Source organism: Phoca vitulina, unplaced genomic scaffold (assembly GCF_004348235.1).
Source record: "Phoca vitulina isolate PV1807 unplaced genomic scaffold, GSC_HSeal_1.0 scaffold2, whole genome shotgun sequence".
In the NCBI taxonomy this organism is placed as follows: Eukaryota; Metazoa; Chordata; class Mammalia; order Carnivora; family Phocidae; genus Phoca; species Phoca vitulina.
In genome coordinates this window covers 32,267,700-32,291,057 of record NW_022589705.1, presented here as the reverse complement: position 1 = coordinate 32,291,057, position 23,358 = coordinate 32,267,700, and the positions used below count along the sequence as shown (strand labels likewise).

The following is a 23,358-nucleotide window of genomic DNA, read 5'->3' as shown; positions in this document are numbered from 1 at the left end:
CATCTTTTGTATATATAGTCTTATAGATATAGATATCTTTTGTATATATAGACTACTTTTTGCATAGATAAACGAATTTCCACCAGCCCCTAAATTTGGATCTTTTAGTACACAGTGTTTCATTACATTTTTGCTCATCATAAAGAGTTGTTCCACAATATCTTTTAAGATGGCTGTTTTGTATTTGTTTTGTATTATTTTGTATTTAAAGATGTACCACAATTTATTTAACTGATCACTGGCCATCTAGATTGTTTTTAATTTTTGCTATTATATAAAAAAATGCTGTGACAAACATCCTTGTAGGTAAATCATTGTACATATTATTTTTATATTTTATAGGACAAATTTAGAGAACTGTTATGACTATTTTAAGGCTTTTGCATTAAATTAATTGCACCCCGGGTATATAAGTAATATATCCTTTTGGAGTTAAATTTGTTTCAGTATTCAGAGATGATGTTTAAATTCCCTCATATAATTTTCTGATACATCAAACATGCTTTATTTTCTCCTTTATTATTAGTGTTTATCAGAATTATCCACTTTTCAAAATTGATCAATTATTAGTAGCAAATGGTCTGAGAGACATGTTTTAGTTGCTGAATAGACCATTATCATTAGATGTTCCTTGGTAATCAACAGACTATAATCTAGTTGGGTTGGAGATTCAGTCATATTATAAAGTATATCACATAATTCTGCTTGTGCAATATAGCAGTGACTCTTACCCCTTCATTCCCACATTCCCTGCGTGGAATACTGTCATATACATTATCACATGAAACATTTATTTACTATCTGTCAGACATTGTTCTAAGGACATTGCATATATTCATTTATGTAATCCTTTAAAAAACCCAGTAGGGTAAGTATTATTATCATTCACATCTTACAGATGAAGAGACTAAAGCACATTGAGGGACAGTAATTTCTTCAAGATAACATATCCAAAGGAAGAAATTTGAACAAAGGCAGTCTGGCTCCAAAGCCCATGCTTTTAGTACCTATTCTGTGACATCTTTCTATATGTGTATAAGAAAAACGGGTCTCTGGCTCCTATAGCAAAGATTTGTGTCTGAGGTTTCCTGTTAATGCAGAGACAGTGTGCATATTATAAGGACCAAGAAGACCAACAGGCTAGAAAGAGAACTTTGAAAATAAGATGCCATCCAAAAAAGAGCTAATAAATCGAAACTGGAGTGATATATTCTCTGAAGGATTGACTATTACTTGCAAAGTCCTAAAATAATGGCTGTTTTTAACTCAGCTTTTAACTAGTTGTATAACTAGTATGGCCCACTTAGGATACAAATAAGGTTTCATCTTTTAAATATTTAGATTAATCACTTGCACTCATCTGTTCATGTTAGCAGGACTGCTAAGTAGTAGCTCTTTTCTTGGTGTCTCCTTCCAGCCCCCTTCACATATTGCTAAACTTTTGACAGTTTACTCATTACAGAGAGGCTAATCTTCCTTTCAAAGCATAGATGAAAAAAGAGATGAGTATTTTGATTAGTATATAAGCTAGTGGTCTCATTTTTAGCTTCATTTGATTTTGCTACTGCTCCATAGTTTCATGGTTTAAAACTGGTCCCAAGGAATTTGATGTATCCTTGCTCTTGATGTGATGACACTGATCCTTGTGGAGACCTTAGTGGTTCTTAATAGGAGGATGACCACCCTTTCCAGTGTTGTGCTTATCCAAGGGATATATCACAGGATTTAGTTTCCTTAATTTATACTTACATGCTTCATGATACTGACTTCCATGCCAGGTTGAATGTGTGACAAGGTTATCTTTTAGCCCTTCCCCCACTGTATCAAAATCAGCCTTCCTCTCTTGAACATCTTGTCCAGGGATAGCAAACTGGTTGTCTGTAACTCAAATGTAGCTCACAGGTAAGTTTTGTTTGGTCCTCATGGTATTTTTTAAATAATTGAATTTGATACCATTATTTTATATAAAAATATAAAATAATGATTTTAAAACAAAAGATTTCATACTAATATTGGACTTTCATATCCTTGAACCATTAGAAAAGTTGATTTCAGTGGCCTCTTATTCCCACTTAAGAATAAATGGGCACTGAATGAATATCCTCTTTAATCGGGGTTTATACTGTGTGATTTACTCTGGCCTTTACTTCTATTGCTTTGCCTATATGGCCCCTGTAGGCACTTAAATTTGGCCTATAGTGCCTCTAATGTGGACCCTAAATCACCAACTCAGATTCTCCTTTACTCTTTGATAAAGCTTCTTTAGTGTGCCTACTCGTGGGCCACAGATACTATCACTAAAATTCATGGAAGAAATTCTGGTAATTCTGAACCTTAGAAAGAATGGGGTCTAGTTTTAATCCCTCCCTTTCAGGATCCCCGTTTTATTTTTAATACAAATCTACTTACCTCCTTCCCTTTAATTAGTTTTGTTTACCATTAGGTATTGGGAAGGAACAGCCTTTACTAGCTCCAAAGGGTTTTTGTTAGATCATTCCCCCAAACTAATGGATGCCTACCAGCCTTATATTTACGTAATTAAGTTGTCCACTGAAGTGATTCTTCCTTAGAGCAAAGAAGATCTGCTTCAGTCAACTGTCTCTACTTACATAGAAGAGCACTTGACAACTTTTTTTTTTTTTAAGATTTATTTATTTGTAGAGAGAGAAAGAGTACACACATGCACCCTTGCGAGCATGGGGAGGGGCAGAAGGAGAAAGGGGGAAAGAATCTTAAGCAGACTCCCCACTGAGCGTGGAGCCTGATATGACATGGGGCTCAATATCACAACCCTGAGACTGTGACCTGAGCCGAAATCGAGAGTTGGGCACTTAACTGAGCCACCCAGGAGCTCTGACAACTTTTTAAAAAATGAAGTATGACTTATGTACCATAAAACTCAGTCATTATAAGTGTAGAGTTAAGTGTTTATTAATAAATTTATAGAATTGTGCAGCCATCTCCACAATTCATTTTTAGAATATTTCCATCACTTGAGAAAGTTCTTTTGTATCCTTTGGCAATCAGTCTCTACTTTCACCTCAACCACAGACAAACCCTGACCTGTTTTCTGGACCTACAGATTTCCTTTTCTGGATGTTTTATATAAATAGAATTATACAACATGTAATCTATTGTTTCTGGCTTCTTGCACTTAAAATAATGTTTTTGATGTTTATCCATGTTATGGATCAATAATTTTATTGCTTAATTATAGCATGCTGTATGGATATAATACCTTTAGTTTATCCATTCAGCAATTGATGAACATTAAGATTGTTTCCAGTTTTGGGTTATTTGGATAATGTTGCTATAAACATTTGCATACAAGACTGAGTGGACAAATGCTTCCAGTTCTCTTAAGTAGATGTCTAGGAGTAGAATTGCTGGGTCATATGCTAAGTTTATGTTTATTCTTTTGAAACTTCCAAATTGTTTTAAGTGGCTTTACCCTTTTACATTGCCAGCAGCAATGTATGAGGGTTAGTTTCTTCACATTCTTTTTAATACTTAATATCATCAGTCTTTTTGATTATAACCATTCTGTTATATGTGAATTGGTATTTCATTATGGTTTCAGTTTGTATTTCCTTAATGATTGATGATGTTGAGCATATTTTCATAAGTTCTTATAAGCCATTTGTGTATCTTCTTTGGAGAAACATATTTTCAAATATTTTGCCCACCTCCAAAATTGAGGATTTTTGCCTTCTTATCATCAAGTCTTAAGAGTTCTTTATATATTCTGAACACAAGTACTTTACCAAATACATTACTTGCAAATATTTTCTCTCAGTCTGTGGCTTATTTTCTTAAATGATGTCTTTGAAGAGTAAAATTTTGTGATTTTTAATGAAGTACAATTTATCATTTTTTTTCCTTTATAAGATTGTGCTTTTGGTGTCAAATCAAATCATTGTCTAACCCAAGACAATGAAGATTTTTATTCTCTGCTTTCATCTAGAAATCCATTTTTTTAGTTGTTTTTGTATATGATGTGAGGTATGGAGTGAAGTCCTTTTCTCCCCGCCTTCATATGGCTATCCAATTTTTCCTGCACTTTCTTAATCCAAATTTTAGCATCAGCTATCGTTTCTTAAAAAAAAGTCTGCTGGGATTTTCATAGAGATTGTACTGAATCTGTAGATTAATTTGTAAAGAATTGCTATTTTAACAATATTGAGTGTTGTAATCCATGAAGATGAAATATTTCTCCAATTTGTAGATGTTCTTTAATTTCTATAGTGTTTCCTATTTTTTAGTGAAGAAGTCTTGTTAAAATTGATTTTTAAATATTTAATTTCTATTAATACTGTTGTGAATGGAGTGGTTTCTTTTTTATGTTTGGGTTGTTTGTTCCTAGTATATTAAAATGTTATTGATTTTTGTATATTAATCTTACATCCTATGATGTTAATAAACTCATTTATTAGTTCTGGTAGTTTCTTTGTAGATTCCTTAGAATTTTCTACATATAGTCAAGTCATCTGCAAATAAAAATTATCAGTCTATATGCCTTTTTTCTTACCTCATTGCACTGGCTAGAACTTCTAATACAAAATTGCATACAAGTGGTGAGTGCTGACATCCTTGTCTTATTCCCAGTCTTAGGGGGAAAACATTCCATCTTTCACCATTATATATGATGTAAGCTATAGAGTACCCTCCCCCCCCCCATACACACACACGCCCTTTATCAGCTAGATGAAGTTCCCTCCTAGTCCTAGTTTGTTGAAAGCTTTTATCACAGGTGTTGAATTTTATGGAATGCTTCTTCCTCATATATTCAGATGATTATGTGGTTTTGTCTTTTATTTTATTAATATAGCATATTTCATTAATTGATTTTCAGTTTGAACCAACCTTGCATTCCTGGTATAAATCCTACATGGTATGGTATATAATCCTTTTTATATACTGTTGGATTAGGTTTGTTAATATTTTGATAAAGATATTTGCATTTTGATGGATATTAGTCTGTAATTTTCTTTTGATCTTTGTCTAGCTTTGTCTAGCTTTGGTATCAGACATAGAATAAATTGGGAAGTGTCACATCCTCCTCTATATTCTGAAAAAGTTTATGTAGAATTGATATTATATCTTTGGATGTTTCATAGAATCCCCCAGTGAAACCGTATGGACATGAGCTTTTCTTTGTGGGAAAAATTTTAATTACTAATTCAACATTTTAATTTGTTCATAAGTCTTTTCAGATTTTCTATTTCTTCTTGAGTTAGTTTCAGTAACTTGTGTCTTTCTATGAATTTGTCCAGTTCATCTAAGTTATATAATCAAGATAAAGTTGTTTATAGTATTCCCTTATAATTTTTTAAATTTCTCTAGTGTCAGTGATGATGATGTTTTTTCATTTTTCATTTGGGTAATTAGTATCACCTCTATTTTGTCTGGTTTTATTATGTTTTATGAATTTTAATGTTTCATCGTCTAGCTTGAGGTTTATCAGTAAGGCTTTTGGTCTTATTCATTTTCTCTGTTGTTTTTCTATTTTCTATTTCATTGAATTTTGCTCTGATCTGCTGTTTGGTTTTGGTTTAATTTGATCTTCTTTCTTGAGTTTCTTAAGGTGGAAGAAGCTTTGATTGTTTGAGACTTTTCTCCTTTTCTAATTTGGTGTTTAAATCTACAGATTTCCCTCTAAGCTCTGCTTTGTCTGCATTTCATAAAATGTTTTCTTGTAGGTGTTTTTACATTCAGTTCAAACATTTTCTAATTGTCCTTTAGATTTCTTTGTGACTTAAATCCAAATATTTGGGGATTTCCAAATTTTCTGTTGTTGATTTCTAATTTAATTTTGCTGTAATCAGAGAACATATTTTGAATGATTTTTGTCCTTTCAGATTAATATAACATTTAGCTAATGCTTAATGTAGAAATTCCCATTTGTGCTTGCAAACACTATGTATTTTGATAATGTTAGGTACTGTGTTTTATAAATGTCAAATTTTTATGGTATTATTCAAGTTTCCTGTATCTTTGCTGATTATCTGTCTAGTTTTTCCATGAATTATTGAGCAGGGAATATTGAAATCTTCAGCTCTAATTGTTGAATAATCTAGTTCTTCTTTCAATTCTGCCATTTTTGTTTTAGTATTTTGGGGGCTGTTTTGTTCAGTGCATATACATTTCTAATTGTTAAATCTCTCAGATGTATTGGCCCTTTTATCATTATGAAATGTCCTTTTTTGTCTGAAGTACTGTTTTTTCTCTTAAAGTTCATTTTGTCTGATACTGATTTAGGTACTCCAGCTGTCTTATGGTTACTTTTTGCATGGTATATCTTTTTCTTTTCTTTTTCCTTTCAACCTATTTATATCTTTAAATCTGGCTTTTGTAGATAGTATATAGTTGGACCTTGCTTTTTTTTTAATCCAGTCTGATAATTTCTGCCTTTTCATCTGTCTTTATTCCATTCACATTGATATGGTTGGATTTCCACCTTCCATTATGCTGATGGATGTTTTCTATGTCTTATAGTTTTTGTTGTTATTTTTGTCTTTTACATCTTTAGTGTTAAACAAGTATTTATTAGGTGCCATTTTAATTATTCTTTGTTTTTTAACTAAATTTTTAAAATATATTTTATGTTTGATTTAGGGGTTATAATGTACATTTTATCTTATCACAATCTACTTCAGGATGATACTGACTTAATTCTGGTAAAATATAGCTGTTTTGATCCAATATAGCTCCATTTCTTCTGGGTTATTTTCACATATATTACATGTATATTTTTGTAAACCCAGCATTGCAATTTCATACACTTTAAGTCCTTTAAAGAAATTAAGAGAAGACAGAAAAGTATGTATTTTTAAAGTCTTTTACATATATTTTTACTATTTCCAGTATTCTTCATTTCTTCCTGTCAATTTGAGTATTGTCTAGTGTCATTTCCTTTCAGCCTGAGGGACATTCTTAAGTATTTCTGCTTGCAACAAACATTCTCAGCTGTTATTTATTTGGGAATGTCTTCCTTTGTTTTTGGAGAATAATGTTTTGGATAGAAAATTTTTGTGAACAGGTTTCTTTTTTCTCTTAGCACTCTGAATATATCTTTCCACTGCCTTCTAAGCTCCCTATTTCTGGTAATCAATCCTATTCCTTTTTCCTTGTACATGATTAGTCATTTTTCTCTTGCTGCTTTTAAGATTTTCTCTTTGTCTTTCACTTTCAAAAACTTGAGTACAATGTGCCTGGGTATAGATCTCTTTGTGTTTATTCTAGTTAGTATTATTTGAACTTCTGGATCTGTGGGGTAGTGTTTTCCATCCAATTGGATTTTCAACCAGTATTTCTTCAAATATTTTTTCTTTGCCCTTTGTCTTTCTCCTCTCTTTCTAGGATTCCTATACATGTATGTTGCTACCCTTGATATCCCACAGGTTTGTGAGGTTCTGTTCATTTTTCTCCTGTCTTTTGTTCTCTGTATTTTTCAGTCTGGAAATTTGTATTGATCTAGCTTCACCTTCACTGATTCAGTCTTTGCCCTCAGAGCTTCTGTTTGGGCCTTTGTAGTCAGTTTGTAAATTTTGGTTATTGTACTTTCGAAGTCTATAATTTTTATGTTATAAATAGTTTCTCTTCGAACCATGAGAGACTAGGACTCTGAGAAACAAACTGAGGGTTCTAGAGGGGAGGGGGGTAGGGGGATGGGTTAGCCTGGTGATGGGTATTAATGAGGGCACGTATTGAATGGAGCACTGGGTGTTATACGCCAACAATGAATCATGGAACATTACATCAAAAACTAATGATGTAGTGTATGATGATTAACATAATGTAATAAAATAAAATTAAAAAAATAGTTTCTCTTTCTGTATTGAAACTTATTATTATATCATTGCCATTACATTTTCCTTTAATTCTTTAAACATTTCCTTTTATTCACTGATATATTTATAATAGCTGTTTTAAAGTCTTTTGTCTGCTAAATCCTATATCTTGGCCTATTCAGAGACATTTTCTATTGACTGCCTTACATTATTGGATTATATAATATTTTTGTCAAAAAAAATCTATTTTTTTTAAATGGTATTTTTGTAGCAGTTCTGGATTCTGATTATTTTTTCTTCCCTGGTTGTTTTTATTTATTTTTAATAGCTTTTTTGGCCTTAATGTATGGTCTGTCCCCCATGGTGTCTGGCTGCTGATTTCTCTGCTAGGGATTGCCCTGTGTCTATGTAACTTAGTTGTTATTCAGTGATTGATCAGAGGTTGTGCTCAAACACTTTGAGCAAGTCTGTGCTGATGAAGCTGTTTGTGGTTGAAGGGTACATTTCAGTGTTCAGGCAGTTTTCAAGTCTGTACCAGCTTTAACTCTCTGTAGGGCCCTCTTGGGTCTCCCTTATGGGAATAGCTTTGTAGTTAGCCAGGGATATGTGAAGAGCTTATTTAGGTCCACTTTGACTCTCTCATTTCCATTTTCTGTGTTAAATTTCTTGCTAGACTACCAGGCTGCTGCTCAGCCCTACCAAGGGCCACAACTTTAGTCTAGCAAAGCTGGACACTTTCCCTATTCATTTCCTATAGTCTGCTTTTTTTATTGACAACATCATGTGTGGGATATTTTTCATTTATTTTATTTTTTTATTTTTTTGGCCTCCTCTGTATATCACATCAGCCCTGTCTGGCAGCAGCACTGCTGGTTGTCATGGCCAGCCCCACCTGATAGAAATACTGCACTGACTGAGCTGTTAAGGGAACAGGAGCAGCACCAAGCAAGACCACCACAGACTCCCACTGTTCTTATACAAAGTTTAGCAGTATTTCATGAATACGTGCTTTGCAATTTATTGTTTGTGATTGCTAGATTTCCAAAACCATCAAATTGTTGTTTTTGACAATTTTGTTCAGCTTCATAGTTGTTTCTCAGAGAAAAGATTTGCTGACTCAACTCATTCCCCCATCACCAGAAGTCCTATCTCACCTGGCAACTTTCAAAATAGCAAGTTCACTTGCTGAAGTTCCAAATTTAACTAGGTACTATTCTATCAATCCTTTGTACCATTTTGGTACAAAATTTGGTCTCTGGGAATCAAAATAGTCTGTTCCCCATGTTATCCAGTCTGCCTACCTTGCTACACAATCTGTCATCTTCATCCTTTTTGATTTAAGGAATTATACATTTCAACAACAATCTCCAGTAACTTTTTGTATATTATTCTCTTTTGAAAACCACATAAGTGGCATCTGACGCTCTTTGTAATGCTGAATTTACTGGAAGTTTATAAATAAATTATTTTATGCTTCTGCTTTATAAATAAAGAAATATATAGTGTTGTATTTTGTTTCTTCCATAATACAGAATGTTTAAATGGTTAACATTTGTGCTGCAGTATAGCTTTCTGGCTCATGAAAAATGAAAGCTATCAGCGATCTGGGCAATAAGATTCATCGCCAATAGTCACTAGCAACAGCACACAGCATTTTAATATCAGTGAGGTCCACAGCTAGCAGTAAGAGCTGGTGTAATTGAAAGACGTTTAGGTGCAATCATTCTGCTGTCTGTTCCTTGCCAGGTTCAACATGGGATTGTGTGAGTATTTGAAGAAAACAGCAATTTTTTTGTATCTTTGAAAGATGTAAAAAGGGTAGATAAGTGCTTAAATTTAAGAAACGTGGTAATTTTTAAATCATGTGGCTCTAAAATAAAAAGATATTTTATTTGTCTTGCTTGATTAAAGCTTTAGAAAAGCTACTCCTTGGTTACAAGTGAACCGATAATTCTGGTCTAATGTTGCCGTGGTAACAACTCATGCTGATATAATTGAGAACATCTTATACATCCTGGTTTGAACATTTTCTCCCTGCCATTTTGAGTTGTTCTAGTGGTATATGAAGGAGGCTACGATAACCAGCTTGAAAGAAATTAAATCTAGTTATACACATCTTTGGCATTAATCTGATGTTTACTAGTGATATCATGCTGGGCAGTTATGCTTTGCTTCTAGGGGTTTTTCTTTTTTAAACAAAAGAAAGCTATTTTCATTTTCTGTGTGCTGCATGTTCCAGTGTATGTGTTTACACCATCGGTTCGTCTACCTCTAGAGATTAGCATAACTCCCTTTGCTGTTGGATTGTTGTTTTGAGCAATATGTTTTGGAAAGGTTGGTTTTCATCATGAGTGGTAAGTATGCTCTCTGAGCCTCTGCAGCTATATGTTTTTAAAAAATATTTAACTGTAAGAGGAAAAAATATTTTCTAAAGGGGAAATTGTAAAGCCAGAGCTATAGTGAATTACATTTTCTGTTGATGCTTTTGCATTTTGGCATTATAGTAATTTGCTTTTAAAATCCATTGAGAACCGTGAACAAGTAAAACCAGTATTAATAGTCAATATCAGTAATCAGTTTCTAATTCTCTTTATGGTTTGATTTATTGTATTCATTAAATACTGTTGATATTGTGTTACAAATTAGTATTTTAAAGACCCACCATGATAAGAGAGGAATTTCTTTTTAGTATCTGATCCTGAAGATAATTAAACTTCCCATTTATTGGCTTGTCATTCTAATATTAATTTTTGTTAGCTTCTTTTTGATAATATTTTCAAAATATTAATCTTAAATAAGATGCTGCCAGAATTTTGTTGATTAATTGTATTGGTTGCTTTTAACTACACTTCATTGAGAAATAAAGATTTAATGATGAAATAAATATGTACATTTTGGTTTTGGAAGCTTTGTTAAAATTTTTCAGAGATACTGTTTTGGGGGAAATAAATTTGTTAGAATAAGTACTTTTGTGATTAGTTTCCTTTTTTGTTTTTATCATATGGCTTTTTTTTTTGAAACATTTCCAAAAATGTTTTTTGAGAAAATATCCTACAGTATATACTGCAGTTTATCATAGGGTAAAAGCTGTTCACTTTAAGCCAGACCTGTGGCTAAAAATAGATATCCTGTTGTTAGAGTGAGAAATATTTGCTTAGAGCATAATTCATTAGCATCTTTTTGCTTAACTAAAAAGGAGGATGTTTATAAGTTAACCTTTGAATCTGATACATTTTTAAGAGAAATGTTATATTGTTTTTCTTATAATGTGTAACAGTCTATAATTTACACTTAAAGGATTTGGAATTGGAATTCAGAACCTGAGAGAGTTGCATTTTTGCTATATAATGATAGAATTCAAAATAGATGTACCTTTTCTTCCATAATTGGAGATCACCTCATTACTGCCAATAAATATTTTTTTTATCCTGTTGCCATATACCATAAGCCTCTTCAACACTGTTAGGTTTTGTTTATAAAATGATATTAGACATTAAAGGACATTTTTATATGGAAGATACTAAGAATTGTTACTGTTATTTTCCTGTTAGTAGATAGATCCTTCTGATCTAGTGTTTTAAATTTGGGCTAATACTACAAAATCAACATGTTAACATTCCTTAGGATTTCTATGGATATCAAAATTGAGTATACCTGGTTATCATACTTAAAATATTAGATTTCTTTGACTCTGGCCAATGAGTGTTTTCTCTTTGAAAGTTTGGTTTAAAACAGAATTTTTAGGTAACCACTGTGGTGTTCTAGAGGTTTTACAGTTGGATGTATTGGTTTTAGCTGGGAAAATTGTTGCTGCTTTTCTATTGCTTTATTTCTCTTTGAAGAATGTATGGATTATTCAGATAATATTTGATATACTTGATCATATTGGCTTGTCCTTATAGCCCTTTCTACCACAGGAATCTTAGTAATCACAATTAGACATTCTGACTTTTTCAGTATTGTCCAATTTCAACTAATTTTACTCCTGTCAGAGTGGTTACAAGCCTTAGCCATTTCGAAATGTGGGAAATCACAAATGAAGTGTCATTGTATTTATTAAAATAAACAAATGCTAGTCCTTTTTATCTGAGTTTATAGCTGTACATGTGGTATTTATATGCATGTGGTATTTTTCTAGTTAAAAAGCTAATCTTTTTCTCCTTCCTGCCTATTAAGTGTTAGGTTTCTCTGAGAATCTATCTTTGGCCCTCTCTTAATGCTATATTCTCTCTGAATGATCTCATCCATGCCCACATCTTCAGTTGTTACCTGAACATTCAGCTCAAATGTGAATTTTCTCTTTCCATCCCAAATCTACTCCTTTTTCATTGATTCTGATTTCTGTTGATGATCCCAGTGCCCATGTAGGAATTTAAAACAGAAACCTTATAGTAATTCCTAACTTGTTTTTAACCCCACCCCAGGCAGGCACTCAGTCATTAATTTTTATTGATTCTATATCAGAAATGCCTCAGAAATCACTCAATTTTCTCTAGTCATATTAACACTGGGAATGCTAAAGATTAGGCATTCCATATATTCTCAGTCCTATTCTAGTAATTGCTTCACCAGCCTCTAAGCTTCCAGTTTTATATCCCTCTAGACCATTCATTTAACATGCTGCCATTTTTTAAGTGCCAATATGCCCATTTCATAACCAAACAAGAAAACTTTCAGTTATTCCTTATTGTCTCTAAGGTAAAGGTTAAATTCCTTAAAGTAAAGTATGTAAGATCAATGACCTACCTTTTTGGCTTTATTTATCTGCATCTCTCTCATAAAATTCTGTTCTGGCCATACTATACTACATATTATTCCTTGCTACCTTTTCATATTTATATCTTATATCATAAAAATTATGAAAACCAGCTATGCTTTTCAGTGCCTTCATCATTGACTTTATAGAGTTAGGTGATTCCCCTATACTCCCAAAACAGACTTATAAACTTATAAACTATAAACTTATAAACTTGTTAAATTGTTTATATTATACTGAGATTATATACTAGCATGTCAGTGTCCAGTCTCCAAACTTTGAAATCCTTAAATCAAGGATAGTGCTGAGTTAATCTTTGTGTTTCCGGTAGCTATCCCAGTGCACCAAATGTAGTAATGAATTCATAAATTCTTGTAGAATAAATGAACGACTAAAAATTACCCATATTTGAGTGCTTTTCTTACATTATCAATGAAAAATATCAGTCATGTGTTTTAGTTTTTGATTCCTATGCTTATCAGAACAAAACTAGCACCCTTATTTCAAAATCCCAGAAGAGAACTCTTATTGGCCTAGCTGCAGTGGAGGGCAAATCTCTGAAGAAGAAGCTTAACCTGCTATGAATGACAGGAAAGTTATAGACTTGAGCACAAGCATTTACTTAACTCCCCTTTCTAGGTCTTTATTTTCTAGATTAAAAATATAAGAACACAAAACTGGAAAAACAGTTTATCAATTCTCAGTTTTGGAATTAAGAAACTGTACTTGCCCAGAAATATACAGTATTAGATTAAAGATCATACACCAAAGTCTAACTAACAGTTTTACTCTGAGTAGCTTGCCTTTATGGAAAATTAATAAACAATAGTTTCACCCTCACTAATTTGGACAGATGGATGAAGCTTATAAGAAAGGCTTTGGGGGAGATGAGTGGAAGATCCAACACTGATGATTACTTTCATTTTAAAACACTTATGGGACAGCCAAGAATTTGCTAAGCTATTCCAAGTTGAAAATGTGGCTTTTCTACTTCCAGATATAACAGGGCTCTTCCCTGATGTGGTGGGTATCACCATCAGCAAGAAACCCTATGGTTCTGCCTCCATTCCCATTTCTGAAAGTCCCTGAATTATTTAAGTGATAATATAAATATGTACCAATTAAAAGATCTGAGATCCACCTTATTTGGGGGCGTTTGTAAAGTTTCGAAAGGCTTCTCATTGTTTATATATGGATAAACAAGAAAAGCAACAACATGGATCCTATGAATGAGATTATGCATCATTAAAGGATAAATCACAGACTTCAAGAGGAAAAGAGTGAACTTATATTTAGAAAATATGTTGGGGAGAGTTTAAAAATAAGAAATTATAAATAGTATCTGTGTTGAATTCTTAAAAATTCCAAGTGAACATGAATCTGTGTTCACTTGAAAGATAAGATTAAAAAAACAAAAAAACAGGAGAGTAGGATGAGAAGAGAGCTGGCTGACAGGCAGTAATAGAAAAGAAATGGTGATAAGGGATGGTTATAAGAACATGAACCTGGCATTTGCAGAACATAAAGCTGCATTAGAAGCAATAAAGAGCAAAATAATCACTGCAGGAAAGTGAATTAATGATGTGGAGAACAGCTTGATAAAACCTACCAGAATCTAGGGGGAATGGACAGGATAAAAATTATGAGGTAAAAAGTATATTAGAATAGGAAACTCTACAAATTGAATGAATAGCATTCCTTCAGAACAGATAATGACCAATAAAATAGGAACAATAATAAAAAATATGATTCAGGGAAACTTCTTAGTTGAAAAAAAGCCTGAGTCTATGGATTCAATGAGCTCATTGTGTTTTGACAAAGATTAATACAAACACCAACACCTAAATATATCTTGATAGAAGTTTTTAATTTCAAAGATAAAAAATTATACAAACGTCAAGCTATCTTTGCATCTTATAATTTAACTCAAAGCTTGTCTTACGAAGAAAAAAATCCAAACATTTTAGATTAATTTGAAAAGCTTTCTAGAGCAAAAATTAATGATGATACAACAGCATCTAGAAATGCTAAATAAAATATAACAAGCATCCCTTTAAATGAATACCTGAACTCACAAGAATATAATAGAAATCCTCAGTGTACAAAAAGTGAAGTGGTAAATGGAAACCATAGTTGTAAGGGGGAGCATACTTTGACTACCTTGAGATTTTCCTATCTTGTCTAACCAAAGGGCTTTCATTTTTTTTTTCCATTTAATTTATATATATTTTTTTAATTTTTTATTGTTATGTTAATCACCATACATTATATCATCAGTTCTTGATGTAGTGTTCCATGATTCATTGTTTGTGTATAACACCCAGTGCTCCATGCAGAACGTGCCATGCCCTCTTTAATACCCATCACCAGGCTAACCCATCCCCCAACCTCCCTCCCCTCTAGAACCCTCAGTTTGTGTCTCAATGGCCAACAGACACATGAAAAAGTGGAAAGAGCCAAAGGGCTCTCATTTTAAATGGCCTCACAGAGACAGAAGACAACTTATTCGATCCATGCATCTTGGGATTTCCTAGACTCCTACATAAAACCAGGATCCTCAAAGGATTATAACCTCAGCAAAAGCATAGATTAGAAAATAAAGCCTCTCCACTGACACAGGGAGAAAATAAGGAAGCTTGTATTTCTTGGCTTAGATTCCTGGGGACATGGGAGGAGTACATGTACATGTGTGTGGGATGCTTCTTGTGAGAGTTTGTAATCAGCTGCTTCTCCAGTAAATTTCATGTTTTAATCTGTATTAATTATGTAGTCTAAGAATCACCAATAAAATAAAATACATTATTGTAACAGTCCCAGGCTAGCAACATCCGCTGGATGCCAGACAGAAGCTAATACAAAATATATCCTCAAGTCAAGCCCTGCAGGTTTCTCACAGATAAAGCCCAACTGAACTTTACATTCACAATCCAAAATCAAAATAGGTACACACACACTCCACTACAAACAGTATTCAGCAGATACAACAGGATTACACCCTTCCAAGAATGTCAGAGAGTAGAATTGTCACAGACTACCATTTAAAATTAATATTCACATAAAAAAGAAATATAAAATAAGAGAAAAAAGACTATGCATCTCTAACAGAACCTCGAAACATAGAAAACAAAATTGACCCATTTAGAAGAAGAAATTGTAAATATATAATGTTTATGGATATTTATAGAGAATTCTCACCTAGTAATTGGAGGATACACAGAAATATATAGAACACTTACAAAACTGATTATACAACTAAACATATTCAAAATATTTTAAAGAATTGAGATGTAGGCCATGATCTCTGACCACAAAGCAATTAAGTTTAATCAGTAAAAAGGACTTATTAAACAATTAACAAACACAAATATTACATTTAGAGATTTAAAAAATTCAAATAACTCACAGGTCAAGAATAAACTCATAAAATTAAAATTCCACTATGTATGAAAACTTACAGGGTGCAGCTAAAGTGGATTTAGAAACAAAGTTTTAAATGCTTACATCAGGAAAGGAGAAAGACATTAAATGATAATGATGTAAGTATTCAAGTAAGTAAGTTAGAGAAAGCACAGCGTGGTTAATCCAAAAAACAAAAAAACTAATGAAGACATGAGCAAAACTCAGTAAAATAGAAAATTAAAATCCATCAGCACCAAAGGTTAGTTCATGGAAAAGACTTTTAAAAGAACGATGAGAACTAATCATAATTAAAATCTTTATTCAAAACTTGACAAAATTAGGACTGGGCAGTTTTATAATCAAGTTCTAGGACGTAGTCAAAGAACAAAAATTTCAGTCTTGTACAAAATCTTTCAAAGAATTGAAAAAGAGGAGAAACTTTTTTATTTATTTATTGAGTCAAGTATAGCTTTACAAGTAAAGTATGGGAAAAGAAAATAATTAGAAACATTTACTCTGAATTTAGGAACAGGAAAAGGATGCTCATTGTCTGTTTCTGTAAAGTATTGAATTATTAGTCATAACCTGCACAATAAGACAATAAAAAAATGTAGGGAACAAAATTGTCATTATTCACAGATGGTAGGTGATTCTCTGCATAGAGAATTCAAGAGACTCTACCAGTGTTATTTTAGAATTAATAAGAGAGTTTGCCAGATACAATAAGATCAGTATATAAACATTAACCATACATCAGCAATAAACAAATTCTCCCTTTTACAATAGCAACCCAAACCCTAAAGAACCTAGGACTATATTTAATAAAAGTATAATAAGACTTGTAAGGGAAAAAGTTATAAAATTTTACTGAGAGATATTTACCTAATCTTTAACAATAAAATATGATTTCATACCCATTATGTTAGTAACACATTTTATTGAGGATATGGATAATCAAAGATGTGCCAAAATAGACTGGCACAACATTGAGGCACGTATTACTACCTAGTAAAGTTGAAAATGTGCATACTCTATCATCTAGGGATCCACTCCTAGCTCTATGCTGTCTGGTAGCAAGACAGAATATTTGAATTCAGAACTGAATGGAAAATCTTTAACATATGATTGTGATGATATAATATTTCTCTAAGAAAAAGTCTCAGTGAACAATTAAGGAAGTCAAGTACATTTCAAAGAGTACTTCAAAGATTGGGTCATTTATTGCTGTAAATTTAAAGTTTTACAAAATCCGACAGGGAACATCTCCAAACAAACATGACTTGGATGGCCTAGAAAATCCACAACATCCCTAAATCAAGAGCAAGTTGGGAGAGAAAGCATGGACATGTCATTAGTTGTGAATGGGTGCACTATGTGTATTCATGGTGTATCCATTTCTCCATGTAGATGCTAGTTAAATAAATTAATGTGTTTCTATAATTTGATCATTTAAATGTATATGTTTCACAAAAAAAATTATTTTTTAACAGTTTAGTGAAAGTTAGTCAATTATACTGTTCACTTGTAACCAAGACTTGATAAAGAATTAACCAATTAAAAAACATAAGAAAAAGAAAGAAGAGTAAAATAGATATTGCAATTGGAAAGTTTTCATTGCCTATTAAATTTCTAAACACCCATTCATGTGTGACTTTATGCATGACTAAATGATATCTTAGTAAACAAAAGTAGGCATGGTCCCACCCACTGAAATGCACAAATATAATTGCAGTAATTAAAGTTGTTTTTTATACTCACTATCATTTTTAAGATTCCAGTGAACTTGCTCTGAGTGAACATGCTTGAATATGGTGAAGCAAATAAAGTGTCCCTTCAGTAAAGTGAACACAACTGGTCTTCACATTAAAGAGATAGAATATATTTGATTAACAGATTTCCAGAATAGGGTTTAGTTGGTTAAAAAAAATATATGTCCAGAGATGTGTTGTAATCCTTAGATAAAACACTTTTGAATATGTATGCCCAAGTATTTTTCATTCTTTTTCTATGTGTAAATATACTAATGAACATATACGAATGGGTTACTTCTTGTGGGTATGTTATTTTATGTGTTATTTAATCTGTTTAACTTATTTATTCTTTTTGACCAAGCACGCAAATCATCAGAAGCATCTGGTAGGAAACCATTTTTTACAGAATAATTCTGTTGCTTTGTTGCTATAAATTGGATTTTTATTAGGTATTTTGTGGCAACTAGAATGTTTTATATTTAGTTTACTGAAAATATGTGTAGTACAGTGTATGTGTGGGGGGGTTATTCTTAGAAATAACAATTGAAGAGCTCCAAAGAGGTGGGTGTTTGAAATAGGGGTGGCAGAAGACAGACTATTACACTCAACTAGATTTACACTTTCCAGAGGTTTTGGAAGGGATTGTACTATTCTGTTATTTGTTAATAGAACTTGGTATTTTCACAGGTAATTAACCTCAGTTTCCATCCTGTTTTGTACTTTCTGATATACACGAAATAACTCTTAAATAGACTAATCCTTTCATTAAGGAAGATAAAAATAATTTAATTGCAGAGAGATCAGGAGGCCCATGAATTACAATCTGTTCAGTAAGAAAATTTTAAAACTATTATTACAAAAAATATTAAGAAACATACCATTGTTTATAGTACTTAATACTTTCTCTTTTCCTAATGGGAAATTTTTAGAATAGCCCTCTTCCTTATTCCCTACATAGATAGCCATCAAGGTTTAAACCCCCAGGCCTCAAACCCCAACCGTTAAATGCTCCTTACTCTATCTGGCCCCCCTCTTCCTTAGCAAATGATCTTGCTTCCTGTTTCCCAGAAGAAATAGAGGCTAGCAGTTGTGAATAACTCCGTTTACTCCCATTCCTTCCTACACATTGAAAAGCATCACCATGGCAAATAGTTACTCTCATGATTGGGCACCTTCTTACCTATACACTTTTAGCTCAGTTTCTGGCACCACTAAACAGTGCTCAATAAATGTTGTTGAAAGATTGTTAAATTAGCACTAAGGAAGTAAATGCCTGAGAGACACTAATGTCTTTCAAAAGGGAGTTACAAAGTGTTACAATTAATAGTGTTGTTCCTACAGTGGGGTTTTGAATAAATAATAAAGTCCAGTGATGGCATTGCAGTAGTTACAGGATGTGTATTTCAGTATATACTACTTAACATTATTAGCACTATTGCTACAAGAGTTAAGTTTTTGTTAGTTAAGGAGAATTAGAATGGTATTGATTTTGACACCAAACAAAGATTACTGATTTTATTTCTTAACCATTTAATTTTAAAAAGCCCTCTTTGAATATGTCAAAAAATTGAGTTTCCATATTAATGTTTTATTTGTGTACATAATATTCTGAGAAAATGTGTATAGGTGACATCATGCTAATATGTTGGGTTTTTTTTGTGTGAGTGTTTTTTAATCACTGTTTAATTTATTTTTTTTGGATACAAGCTTGCTCCTCTTCAGAAGTATCTGGTAGGCAACTACTTTTAATAAAACAAATGTTACCTTTAAACTTTTTATTTGGTTGTTTGCAAGTTGTTATGCTCCTCATAAGTTATATTTTATAAAATATACAGAGTTAATAAAATATTTTAGGTGATAGAGGGAAGTGGTTTAGTTTTATGTTGAGTTGATCTATAGAAATGATTTATATTGCAGTTTCTTATGTGATATTTTAGAAACAACAAATATAACACTGTAAAGTAGTGGGAATTGTACAGGGTAGCAGAAGACACATTAATGCACACCACTTAAATTAGATAACCCAGGTTAATGAATGGTTTTTTAAAGAAAATATAGTGTAAATTTGGAACAAAACAGCTAATATTTTAATTGGGTATTTACCCTAGAAAGTTTATAGTCTGTTTTGTTCTATTTTCTGATTGTTTCTCTTTACTTTTTCTGACATCCATTAAATAAAAGTTTAATAAAGTTGTGTTTTTATTGTAAAAGATGTGTTAAAAAGGGAGGTGACATTTATCTCATTACAAAGAAACTGGAGAACTTAACATCAGAGTAGTTGTAATCTGTATAGTAACGGATTTCTAAATTCTTCTTACAAACCATCAGTGACAACGTCTTTTAAGCATTGGATAGTGGCATCCTATAATAATATGCTCTTTTTATAATACGCAGTAATGTAAGTATATTTAACACAGAATCCAAAAGTGCCAAATAAATACATTTACTAAATGTAATTAGTGAAACATTCTTATTCATTGTAGGATTATTTGCATAAGATGTAATAAAGATATGCCATACTTGACTTTTTAATTAATTTTCCTAATGTTTAAAATGAACTTTGTAATCTAATTTTTAAGCTGTGTCCTGTGTATAAATATATTCAAAAATATTTTGAGGGAGATAAGAATTAAGTTTAGGAGTTTTGGAAACACATAAAAATTGTCACTTTGTTTCTTCTTTATCTCATGAATTTGGGTAAACATTCAGTCCTATTTGTAGGAATAGATTTCTTTGGTATGCTCATTTCTTTTGAATGCAATGTGATATCTTTAAATGATACAGATGGAAAAGAAAATAAATTTATTTGGAAACAATATATAATTGAAATCTATACTCCTAGAAAGAAATTGATTTAATTTTTGGTATGTCCTTTTCATTTTTTGTAGTACATTATTGACCAGTACAGAACAAAATATATTTGCAGAAAAATTCTTCACTGAGATCTTTTCATAAGGAGAGTTACTAATCACCATTAGGTACTTAGTTACCCATAATCATGTAGCTAAGAAGTATTAGAGCCAATATTTTCTAACTCAGATATGCCAACCTCTAAAACTTAGGACTGTTTCAGGATATCACAGTGGTTTAAAATGGTTAAATATAGATATTGCATACATTTTAGGATACAACAAGAAAACCAAAAAATTTGAGAACTTCAAGTATATGCTTTATAGGGAACTCTGGATTGAATGTGCTAGAGTATTTGAATTTGGCTATCACTCCTACCAGTTATTTTGTTAATTAGGTTGATGCCTTATGTCAGTGGATATAAATTTTTTAAAAAACCAGAGAAAAACATTTAGAAAGTGAAATTCACCACTGTCTAAAAATAGTAAAAACCAAAGTGAATACATGTGGTTCTAGATTGCTTGCTATTGTTTTAGTTATTCATAACCCAGCATATTGTGAAATATTTTATTTCTGGTGTTTATATTTGTAAGATATATATTTTGGTTAACTTGTATTTTTATAGAGTTAACTGTGTTCATCTTTGCATCTAAACAGTGCACATATGAACTAGAGATTTTATGTATGTATATATACTTAGGTGACAAAAAGTGTTTCAGGAGTAGTTTAATTCATGGAACTATTTAATGACATTATAATTAATACTGATCCTTACTCTAGAAGGGAATCTCTTTATTTGTTGAAATAATTCACAAAATTTAATATCTTTGATTCCTATCCTTTTCTGATAATTTTCCTGTAAGACCTTTTTGAGAACTGTTACTGTCTATAATGTTACTTAGCAGTGAACTTGGAATATTGATGAGTACAGAGAATTTCCTGAATATCCTATTAGTGAATGAAATTAAGTAGTACCTGAAATTTTTCCTCTAGCTCAAACACCAAGCAGGGAGAAGGAAATTTTCCTTCAGTGTACCATCCTTGGCAAATGCTACTAGTCCTTCCTTTGACCAGTTACTTTTTTCCTAACTCCAGATCCACTTAGCAGGAAGTGACAGGATAAGGTGAAACAGGATGTTAGGAATGTTTTTTGTTTTTTTTGTTTTTCTTTGCCTGATTCTCTTCCTTGTCTCCAAATTATCTATACTCATGCAGGCATCTGGAAAGTTTATACCGCAACTTGATGTGCAAGTTCTATAAATAGAAGATAACCAAAAATATTTTTCAAAAGAAATGAGATGTATATTTTGAGAATCACAAGTTGTTGTTTCTTAAAAGCCACAGTTGCATTTAACAGGAAATTATGTTTTTAATTTATTTTAGCTGTCATCTCTAAGTCAATGCCATTGCAAATATGTCTGCTCCACAAGAAGAATAAAATATAATACAATCTTCTAAAACCACTCTTCTTCAGTTGTAACTAGTACATTAAATTTTAGAAGTAGGATGACTTGAACCATCCTAAACTCAAAATGTAAGACTTTTCCACCCCCAAATCCACCCCCAGGAAGAATTAGATCATATTGGCATAATTAGGTGCAATTATTTGATTCATTGTTTTGGTGGTTGAGATTTTCATACAATGGGAAGATTCTAATTTTAAAAATTATTTTTCTCAAATTTTCTAAAATAGGTATTTTGAGAGTGTTTTACAGCAAAATACAAGTGACAGTTTATATGAAGTAGTAAAATAATGTCTTCAGAAATGAACACTCTAGTGTTACTTAAAAACTAATGTCTGCTCCTGGTGCTTATCATCACCATTTTGAAATCTCAAAACATTTAGAATGCCAACAGCCTTTTTTGGTTAGCAACAGTGTTTTGGCAAAGGTACTTTACAAAGGTAAAGGAGGAAATAATAATGTATATCTTAAAATGCCTCACTTTAATACCACTACATCATTAGATGATCTTATCAAAGAATTTGTGAGCCCCTCACTTCCACTATTAGCTTTGTCTTTTCTTCTTCATCATTATCATCACTCTTAGTATTTCTGAAATAAATGCCAGTGTCCCACTCTAAGTTCATTTTGCCTAGCTTTTTACTATTTCAACACTATTTAAATTCTGTTGTCTTCTTTATTTATAGATTTAGGTATCAGAGAAATATCGGGAACTTCCAAACAAAAAGAAATACTAAAATAAATGCTCCTTGAATTGCCAGGTTTTGCTCTCATACCTGACTATAGGAAGAAGAATGCATTTGTTAATACTGTCTTATCTCTGGAATCTTTTTCCTATTTGTTTTTAAACTCCTGAAGTCATTCTGTAAACAGAAGTCATATGGCAACTTTGTGGAAAGAAAATGAAAAAGAGGAAACCTTTTAAATGATTCATCATTTAACAAATCTTAAAACTTCAAACCACAGTTTGATAATGTAGCTGTTATTGACCACTAGATAAACATTTGGTTTTGAATGTTTTACTTTCGTGCACATTTTAAATTAGGCATTCAGGCATTTAGTCATTTAGCTTTGCTCCAAATTTAGAATAAGATTTTTAAGCTGTTTGGGTGTTTCGTTTTTGGTGTTTTGTTCTGTTTTGTTTTTAAGTCTTTGTGGGTATCCTTTAAGTATAGCCTGTATTTTTTCCTTTTCTCTCTACCATCAGTAGAGAAAACACAAATCTAATAACATAAATCCTTATACCTGAAAACAGCCTTTTATCAAAATCAGTTATATTTGAAATTCCACAAATCAACAAGTTCACATTCTCCAGATATCTTCAGTTCTTATATTTAATAGCTTTGTTA

General features: G+C 32.0%; 1 protein-coding gene across 6 annotated transcripts in view; it reads left to right on the top strand.

The window, feature by feature from the left end:
* PRKACB (protein kinase cAMP-activated catalytic subunit beta) overlaps nucleotides 1-23,358 on the top strand; it is a 118,672-nt gene that overhangs the window by 58,422 nt on the left and 36,892 nt on the right. The window contains exons 1-3 of one of the 6 annotated variants that reach the window (XM_032424961.1): nucleotides 9,344-9,553; nucleotides 18,058-18,081; nucleotides 19,404-19,427. The exons of 2 other annotated variants lie outside the window; for them this stretch is intronic. In XM_032424961.1, coding sequence (XP_032280852.1) covers nucleotides 9,544-9,553; nucleotides 18,058-18,081; nucleotides 19,404-19,427 — 58 coding nt within the window. In that variant the 5' untranslated portion in view covers nucleotides 9,344-9,543. Of the gene's footprint in view, nucleotides 1-9,343; nucleotides 9,554-9,664; nucleotides 10,145-18,057; nucleotides 18,082-19,403; nucleotides 19,428-23,358 lie in introns of those variants that run through there. 3 more of the 6 variants (XM_032424968.1, XM_032424983.1, XM_032424993.1) reach the window with 3 other exon arrangements.